The sequence below is a fragment of the Hyperolius riggenbachi genome, chromosome 2, assembly GCF_040937935.1.
Source record: "Hyperolius riggenbachi isolate aHypRig1 chromosome 2, aHypRig1.pri, whole genome shotgun sequence".
Classification (NCBI taxonomy): domain Eukaryota; kingdom Metazoa; phylum Chordata; class Amphibia; order Anura; family Hyperoliidae; genus Hyperolius; species Hyperolius riggenbachi.
In genome coordinates this window covers 111,688,990-111,698,656 of record NC_090647.1, presented here as the reverse complement: position 1 = coordinate 111,698,656, position 9,667 = coordinate 111,688,990, and the positions used below count along the sequence as shown (strand labels likewise).

Below are 9,667 nucleotides of genomic sequence, written 5' to 3'. Positions count from 1 at the left end.
TGCCTCATGTGCCCAAATTTCCTGATCCATAGGCAGCACTCACCACAGAGTTGGAACGTGCTTGGGTTCTTGTCCCCAGACCTTGGGACAAAATTGCTACAGCACAAAGGAAGATCCATCACCACCTCCAACATAAGTGTAAATATAGCTTTAATTCAAAGTTTCAGCAGGACATCAATGGATCAAAAATAGACAAGACTCATCTTGATGAATCAGATGGCGACATTTCGAGAGGCAGGTCCTCTCCTTTCCAAGCCTGACCAGGCTTGCCAGGCTTTAAATGGGAGGAGCTGCCTCTGCAAACGTTTTCTTCTGATCCATCATGATGAGCCTTGACTATTTTTGATCCATTGATGTCCTACGGAAACTTTGAATTAAAGCTATATTTACACTTATTTTGGAGACGGTGCTGGATCTTCCTTTTTGCTGTTCCCAGCCTTACAATTGCATGACTTTGGCTGAGAAAAAAAAAAAAAAAGGTAAATTTGGGTGTGTTCTCGTTCTTCTGTGATTCTCTCCTCCCACACAACTTCTGCTCAACAGACTTGTTGCACCAACAGGATAGGCAAAGCACACAGGAGGCTGAGGAACTGGTTTGGAAAAGACAAAGCACCCAGGTGAAGCTAGCAGTGAACTTGAGGAATTGGTGCCAGGCAAAAGGACAGGGAATGGTAATACACTGCAGATCGAAAGGCTGAAGACAATATCTAACAGTAAGAGGCTATTGGATATTTGTATTTCAACCTGCAACATTGAATGCAACACTTGTCAGGGCCAGATTATCAGCAAGGCAACCAAGGCATTTACATTGGGCCAAGGCCACAGGACATGCGTCAGGTGACCCGGCTGCCGGACGGCATCAGCTTCATGTATGCATCGGTAGCTGGCCCAAACAGAGTACAGAGAGAGAGGGACAGCCTGAGCACTGCGTGTAGTGAGTGTATCTGGTTGTGCCAGTGATCAGTGCTGATGACTCATTACTTGTTCAGCTTATCTGGCAAGCTGCACATATCTGAAATGATCTGCACTGTGGCTGTTTATTCTGGCTGCCCAGCGTTGTGATAGAGATTGGCAGTGGTGGCTTTCTCTCCTACCCCACCAGCGGCAAGGTAATCTTTGTCAGCGTAAAGTTAGCCTTCGGTGTTAGAGGTATTGGCAGTGCTCCCTCCAAGCGGCTGTGGCTTTTCTTCTGTGTCTCTCTGTGTTTCAGCGTTTTCTTCTCCTTCTTTGTGTCAGTTTCCCATTCCATCCCCCACGCCATGCATGATTGTCTCTCTCTCTCTCTCTCTCTCTCTCGGTTACTTCCAAACCCAACGTCAATGACATAACTACAAAAATGGGGCTTCCCAGTGAAAGGTTCATGGGGCCCCTACCTGATTTCCACACTCCTCCTCTGTCCCCATAGTACCCTTAGTAGCCTCCTTACACCCCCTCCCCCATTAATTACCTACCAAGTACAGCCAACTCCAGAAGTACAGCCATCCTAACCACCTCCTCCACCAAGTGTGGCGACTCCCCCACACTTAATTAAGTTTAGTCAGTTTAAATTACCCCCTCCCCATCTTCCCCCTTTGGTAAATGTGACCATCCTAAAGTTTAATCCCCATATACTCCCATCCCTACGTATTGTTTTTAATCCCTATACCCCCCAATACCTCCATATGAAGTTTAATTCCCAAACACCATTATCCCTCTGGATTAAGCTTAAAGAGAAACCATGACCAAGAATTGAACTTCATCCCAATCAGTAGCTGATACCCCTTTTTACATGAGAAATCTATTCCTTTTCACAAACGGATCATCAGGGGGCGCTGTATGGCTGATATTGTGATGAAACCCCTCCCACAAGAAACTCTGAGGACTGTGGTACTCCTGGCAGTTTCCTGTCTGTGAACCTTGCTGCATTGTGGGAAATAGCTGTTTACAGCTGTTTCCAAATGCCAAAAAGCAAGCAGCAGCTACATCACCTGCCAGCAGTAAAATGTCACCATGTAATAAATGTCAGAATGTAAATCAAGGATTTAAAAGATTTTACAATCGGCAAACACTGACTAAATCATTTATACATAATTATTGTAAAAATGAAGCACTTTTTTATAACATTATTTTCACTGGAGTTCCTCTTTTATCTAGGGACAACAGCCTTGCTCCATATCATGTTTAATCCCTGCACAACCCCATTCCTCTAATCGCCAGACAACCTCATACCTCCATACTAAATTTAATCCCCAGACACCCCAATTCTTCCATATCAAATGTAATCATCACACATTCCATCTTTCCATATTAAAGCCTTGTCCACACTACAAGAGCTTTGAGATGTTAAATGCTTTCACTAACGTTATGCTATGTGTGTGTTCACACTGGAGTGCTGTGTTTCTGTAAAAATCCCCCATAGCATTGCATTAGCAAGAGCTTTTCAAAATCACTAGCGAAAAAGCTCTTGTAGTGTGAACAAGCCTTTCATGTAATCCCCAGACAACCCTATCTGAATTAAATTTAATTCCCAGATATCTTAATAAAATATATGGCAAAAGCGCTCAACAACCAACAATGTATGAAATAAAATCCACATTAAAAGTCCATAATAAAGGTTAATAAGTGCGACTGATAGACATCCAGCAGACAGTCCACCCTATAGCATCTTCAGATACAGTTCATAGCAGAAATAATATGCTCTCACCGGAACGATTGGCCAACCATCAAAGATTAGCATTCACGCTTTTGGACCAAGCCAGTACTCTGCCGCGGAGATATACTTCTCTGCCGGTTCAAGGATCCTCAACAGTGTATATAATATCATAAAAAGGGAGAGATATGGCAATAGTGTGATACCGTTTAAGTAAACACAATATCCAATTTCACCAGTGCTCCCAATCCACTCGTAGATCACCCTAAGTACCTCCACCAGCTAAGCACTCAAGCCTCTCACCAGATAACTCGGCCGACCCCTCACAGACCAGCAACTTTAGCTTGTTAAGTGAATTTTCCTTTATCCATAGAGTAATCCTAGGACTCAAGCAGGTGTAACATAGCGTAATTCCATTTATTAAAAATATTATACAAAAAAGCAAGTGCACTTACAAACATCCAATAAAATGCGCATATAAGATAAATTCTCGAGGTAGTTCAGCGTCTGCCCGGCTCCTACCGCACCGCCCGACTAGTTTCGTCACTTGGACTCATCAGGACTCATCAGGAGAGCGCACATACCGAGCTCCAGCGCCGACTGTATACATAATTGTATTACTAATGAGACGTTTTTGCTGCGGAGCGCACTGATTATTATATATTAATAATTCCCAGATATCCCCATCCATATTAAATGTATCCGCCAGACACTCCATCCAAATATAAGGAGCAGTGCAGCTCCGTGCAGCTATTAGATGTGCGCTCCGCACATACCTGCTCCAGCGCCGAGTCCTCTCATCTCCTTTCCAATGCCTTAGTCCAGCGTGCAGCAGCGTTCTTCCCTCAGGGCCCTTTCACACCAGGGTGGTGCGGTACTTTTACTGCACCCCACCGCCGGACAATGAAAGTGTATGGAGACTTTCATAGTTCTGCGGTACGGAACTGACGTTTTCACCGCATCCCTGAGCCAGGTCCAAAACTACATTACCGTGCGGCTTCTGTGTTGACAGAAGTCATGATAGTCCATGGCGACGCGTGGTTTTTAAAACAATAACTGACACGATGTAATATGCTATTTTTTACAATACACCTCTGCACTTCCGCATGCCCCGAAGTGAGGCCAGAAAAAAATTACTTCCCATATCCCCACCCTCCTTAGTAATATGGAGAAATTAGTTGTAAATTTTACTCCTTCAGTTGTGTACAGGACCTTCACAAATGTTAACCTGGACTCGTGTGTGTTTAGTTTGCTAAACTGCTTTAACACTTTTTTTTCTAGAGCAAGGTATCCTTGTAAAAAACAGTATTAGTCCTGATATTTTTAAAGCACCTAAGTATTCTAGGGGGTTAGGGTCGAACACTAGGAATCCAGCGCGGGAGATTTGAGTGCAGCCAGCATCCCCATAGACCATAACAGGAATTATGGCTATAGTGGTGCACAGTGAGTAACTTCGGTGCCGTCAGAAGACGGAGCACATCTTACTTTTAAAACACTGTAATTCGGCCGCCAGCAATAGCTGGAAGCCGAAGGACCTGGAGGGGGAATAGTAGTGAACGCCGGAGCAGCAGGATAAGCCATACCGGCTGTATCCTGCGCCCAAGTGTCCCGGCGGCGATTTCTCTCATACGCGTTAGGGTGTCTTTGATGTAAGGTTAATTATTCCTTGAGATCCGCTTTCAGTCGTATTAGTACGATAATGAAAACATAAATAAACAAGAATTAAGGCCTCGTTACAACACGAAGATGGCTATTCGATCTGAATGCAACGCGTACGATCGCACACCATCTGGGTTTGTATGCGTTTCATGGCTGATTCTATTCACTAAAAGTGAATGGGTCAGCCGAGCGTTTTAGAACAAAATGCATGCAGCATCCGTTCACGCACTGCACAGGTCCGGAACGCATGCAGTGTGAACACCAGACAGTGCAGTCTATGCACTTCTGATGTTCGTGCGTGTCTGCCTCCCGTACGCATTGCCGAAATCTGGACAGCAACGCATGCAAGGTGAACGAGGCCTAAAGGACAACTGACCTGAGAGGGATATGTAACCAGAATGAGATCCTGGCACAATTAATCAATAGTCCTTAAAGGGAACCAGAGAGGAAGCTATGTAAAAAATAGAGAAAGCTTTTATACATACCTGGGGCTTCCTCCAGCCCCATAAACCTGGATCGCTCCCACACCGCCGTCCTCCGCTTCCTCTATCGGCGGTACCGGGTCCCGTCACTTCCGGCGGACACGGCCAATTTTCCGCATGAACAGGGGCTCCCTCCATAGCCTTACGCATGGCACGCGTAAGGCTAAGGAAGTAGCCCCTGTCATGCGGAATATTGGTCGCGTCTGCTGGCCGACTGGCGGAAGTAACGGGACCCAGTATCGGCGACAGAGGAAGCTGAGGACGGCGGCGTGGGAGCGATCCAGTCTTATGGGGCTGGAGGAAGCCCCAGGTATGTATAAAACCTTTCCTCCCAACGTCTCTGGTTCCCTTTAAAAGAAGCCATTTACCTAGCAACTCAGATGAAGGTGGACTCAGGCCACTGGCTGGTTTCTCGTAATTTTGCAATCATTGCCTGTGTGATATACTGTATATTGCACAGTTTGCAGTTGAAAAGCGTTCCTGCAATGCTACTAGAAAAAAAATAGATATTTGAACACTCAGATACAATTAAACAGAAAAAGAGATATTTTACTACTCTTAGTTTGTTAAAGTGGACCTGAACTCTTGCACAGGACAGAAGGAAAACATAAAGAAATGCACCTGTATGTATTTAAAGAGTTTAGCCTTCTCATAGGCATTAATTACACAAGAGTTTTGGGGACGATTTTGAAAATCGCTTGCACTCAAAAAAAGGGCAAAAACGCCCCTAGTGTGAACGAGCCCATAGAGCAGAGAAGTTCTGAGTTCAGGACTATTTTAATTAAAAATGTGCTGCATTAATTTCTATTAAAAAAAATGAGAGAAAGAGAGAGAGAGAGAGAGAGAGAGAGAGAGAGAGAGAGAGAGAGAGAGAGAGAGAGGTGTAATATTTGAAGATATGCATTGCCCATAAGTAAATATTTTTCTTGCCATGAAATCATTTGGATAAATTCATCAAAGTTCCCTTTAATTCCAAAGGTTACATTGGTTAATGAGTTGACAGCAGAAATCTAAGCTGTCTGGTGGAAGGGGAAAGGAAGCAGATCAGACAATACAGACTTACTCATACTGCTTACTCATACTACTGAAAGGGACACCTGGGAACTTTACCTAACTGCTAAATATGACAGAGTGTCTGTGGGCTCAATCTATGCAGTGAACCAGTATGACACCTACTGAAGAGGCATCCGAGACTGCAGTGCGGCAGAGGAATGGCATTCGCACCAAGGAGCAAGCTGTCCCTCAACAAAATGGTAATTATCCTGTGTGTTGTCTATGTGATCATGTTGTGTATTATTGCAAGAAGAAGAGGTGATTTATTTTTTCCCAAGGTATTTTTACATGCTAGTAATCTCCTGTCACAATGAGTAGGTTAACATATTGAATTTCTGCATGTTTCGGGTCAGTAGCACTGTTCATACCAAATTGTAAAAGTCCTTGGAGTGGGCTTTTTATAGGGAACCTGAAGTGAGCAGGATATGGAGGCTGTCATTTATTTAATTTTAAACAATACCAGTTGCCTGGCAGTCCTGCTGAGCCTCTGCCTCCAATACGTTTAGCCATAAACCCAGAAGAAGCATGCAGATCAGATGTTTGTGACTAAAATCTGAGAAGATTAAAGGGATACTGAAAGAGGGTTGGGGGAAAATGAGTTGAAGTTACCCGGGGCTTCTAATGGTCCCCCGCAGACATCCTGTGCCAGCGCAGCTACTCACCGATGCTCCGGCCCTGCCTCCGGGTCACTTCTGGAATTTCAGACTTTAAAGTCTGAAAACGACTGCGCCTGCGTTGCCATGTCCTCGCTTCCCCTGATGTCACCAGGAGTGTACTGCGCAGGTACAGACCATACTGGGCCTGCGCAGTACGCTCCTGGTGCCATCAGCGGGAGTGAGGACACGGCAACGCAGGCGCAGTGGTTTTCAGACTTTAAAGTCTGAAATTCCAGAAGTGAACTGGAGGCGGGGCCGGAGCATTGGGTAGTGGCTGCGTGGGCACAGGATGTCTGTGGGAGACCATTAGAAGCATTTCGTTGAGCAGAAGTGTGCCAGATAATATTAAGTGTTGGAGAACCCTACGCTGCTAAAGACCTCTTTGTTTGGGCACTCCAGCTCCCAGGTGGCGTCTGCTGAGAAACTACCTCCTTTTAACCCACACACATCTCATCACCTCCTTCTACTGAGTCCTGACCAGATTAGAGATTACATCTCACAGTAAGCACTGGGAGGTGGTACCTGGTATTTACAATATATCAGAAAAGTGAGTACACCTCTCATTGTTTTACATCTCTTCAGGGGACAACACTAAAGATATGACATTATATTGATACGATGTATAGTCAGTGTACAGCTTGTATACTAGTGTAAATTTGCTGCCCCATAACAATAACTCAACACACAGCCATCAATGTCTAAACCTCTAGCAACGAAAGTGAGTACACCCCTAAGGGAAGAATCTCAAAATTGTGCCCAAATTGTCAATATTTGGTGTGCCCACCATTATTTTGACGCACTGCCTTAACTCTCTTGGGTATGGAGTTCACTAGAGCTTCACAGTTTGCCACTGGAATCCCCTTCCACTCATCCATGATGATGCTAGTGCATGCTTGAGACCTTGCACTTCTCCACTTTCCATTTGAGGATGCCCCACAGCTGCTTAATAGGGTTTAGATCTGGAGACACGCTTGGCCTTTTAGAACCTTTACCCTTAGTTTCTTTGGCAAGGCAGTGGTCATCTTGGATCATCTTGGAAGTTTAACTTGTTGAAATACTGCCCTGTGGTCCAGTTTCCAAAGGTCATAGCTCTGCTTCAGTATGTCATAGTACATATTAGCATTAATGGTTCAATGAAATATAGCTTTCCAGCGCCAGCAGCACTTGGCAAGCCCCAAACCACGATACTCTCACCAACATGCTTGACCGTAGGCAAGACACACTTGTCTTAGTACTCCTCACCTGGTTGAGACCACACACGCTTGACACCATCTGAACCAAATAACTTTATCTTGGTCTCATCAGACCACAGGACATGGTTCAAGTAAACCATGTCCTAATTCTTCTTGTCTTCAGCAAACTGTTTGCAGGTTTCTTGTGTGTTATATCTAGAAGAGGCTTCCTTCTGGGGTGACAGCCATGCAGACAATTTGATGGAATGTGCAGCATGTGGTCTGACTCTGAGCATTGACAGACTCCCCACTCCACCTCTTCAACCTCTGTAGCAATGCTGCCAGCACTCATACCTCTATTTGCAAAAGACAACCACTGGATATGAGACTGAGCAAGTGCACTCAACTTCTTTGCTAGTCCCTAGTGAGGCCTGTTTTGAGTGAAACCAGTCCTGTTAAACCTGTCTGTACCATACTGTATGGTCTTGGCTAGCATGCTGCAGCCCACTTTCTGGGTCTGGGCAATCTTGTTACAGCCTAGGCCATCTTTATATATTTATAAGTTAGTTGTATCACATTGACCATACCTAATTACCAGACTAAAGCTACAAACACAAGCTAGATTTTTATTGCCTGAAGCAATCATTCTTGATTATCTCCGGTGAAAATCTAGCAATGTGTACAGGTGTTTCCCATCATTAGTAATTTGCAACATTAGTCCACCAGTATAATTCTTTTGAAGTTCTCACATTGGGGTACCTCTTGCAGACCCCCCCTTCTCTCTCCATTAGGCACCTTTTACACTTAATCAGTTGGTATGCGTTAGTGTGCGTTAGTATGCGTTAGTGTGCGTTAGTACGTATTAGTGCGCGTTGGTACGTGTTTTTTTTCCATGGCAGTGCATTGGGAAGATTTCAGTTAAAACGTGTTAGGTGTCAAAGTTGCCATAGGAAAACATGGGTATTACTTTGAAAATCCGTTTTCTTTCAGTTAGGGCTCGTTTCCACTTCTGCGGTGCGAATCGCCGCGGTAAAAATTCGCATGCGTATGCGAATTTCGCATGCGGGTGTATGCCAATTTTCATGTGGATTCGCATGAATGACGCTGTATGCTAATTTAACCATGGCAGTGCCTGTGTGCTTTTCCATTGATTATTTGCATGAAAATTCGTATACACCCGCATAGCGGTATGCGGTATGCGAATTCTGATGGCTCTGCCATGCGGATTTTTCACGTGGACGAAAACGCTCAGAAATGCTGACAAGTGGAAACAGTCCCATCCACTTGTATTGGCTATGCAATACGCATGCGGCAAACGCATGCGAATTCATGATAGTGGAAACGGCCCTCACAACTGAGAGCAACTGATTAAGTGTAAAAGGGGCCTAATACATAAGAAGCTGGTCAGCACAGAGGCAAGAAGCACACCTGCTCAAAAGTCATGCTGTCACCTGAATTGATCATTGTTTACCTCCTGTGCTTTCAAATGGCCTTATCTGCCATCTCTGCCATAGGCAGTCATGTGACACAGGGGAAAGATTAGATTACAACTTGTGAATAGACACAAATGAGGGGGAATTCACAGGCTAAACTCTCTAAATACATACCTGCATTCATCTATGTATTTATTCAGTCCTGTGCAAGAGTTCAGGACCACTTTAAAGTGTACCTGAACTCTAAACTTCCTGTCTGCTCTAAAAGATAAGCAACAGCATAATAACCTTTAAAAAATATTTCTTTGTTACAGCTTACAGAACTCCTGCAATAACCTGTGTTTACATACTAGCTGTGTCTGCCAAAGACTGCCGTATTTCTGTGCTGGCACAGCTGAGCGCTCAAATTACACTTGTAATTACTTACGGATGAGGAGGAATTAGACAGGCTCTTCTCTCTAAAAACACACAGTGTGCATTTCTATCTGTTCCCTTGTGTCATGTGCAAGAGGTCAGCTCCACTTTAAAGGACACCCGAGGCGAAAATAAACTAATGAAATAAACAATTGTATCTATCTTCCTT

General features: G+C 44.4%; 1 protein-coding gene across 5 annotated transcripts in view; it reads left to right on the top strand.

Annotated features, from left to right (window-relative positions):
* Positions 1-573: 573 nt before the first annotated feature.
* LOC137545700 (sterol O-acyltransferase 2-like) overlaps positions 574-9,667 on the top strand; it is a 69,622-nt gene continuing 60,528 nt past the window's right edge. For 2 of the 5 annotated variants that reach the window (XM_068267232.1, XM_068267229.1), the window contains exons 1-2: positions 574-713; positions 5,749-6,023. In XM_068267232.1, coding sequence (XP_068123333.1) covers positions 5,936-6,023 — 88 coding nt within the window. In that variant the 5' untranslated portion in view covers positions 574-713; positions 5,749-5,935. Of the gene's footprint in view, positions 714-1,021; positions 1,110-5,748; positions 6,024-9,667 lie in introns of those variants that run through there. The other 3 variants (XM_068267231.1, XM_068267230.1, XM_068267233.1) reach the window with 3 other exon arrangements.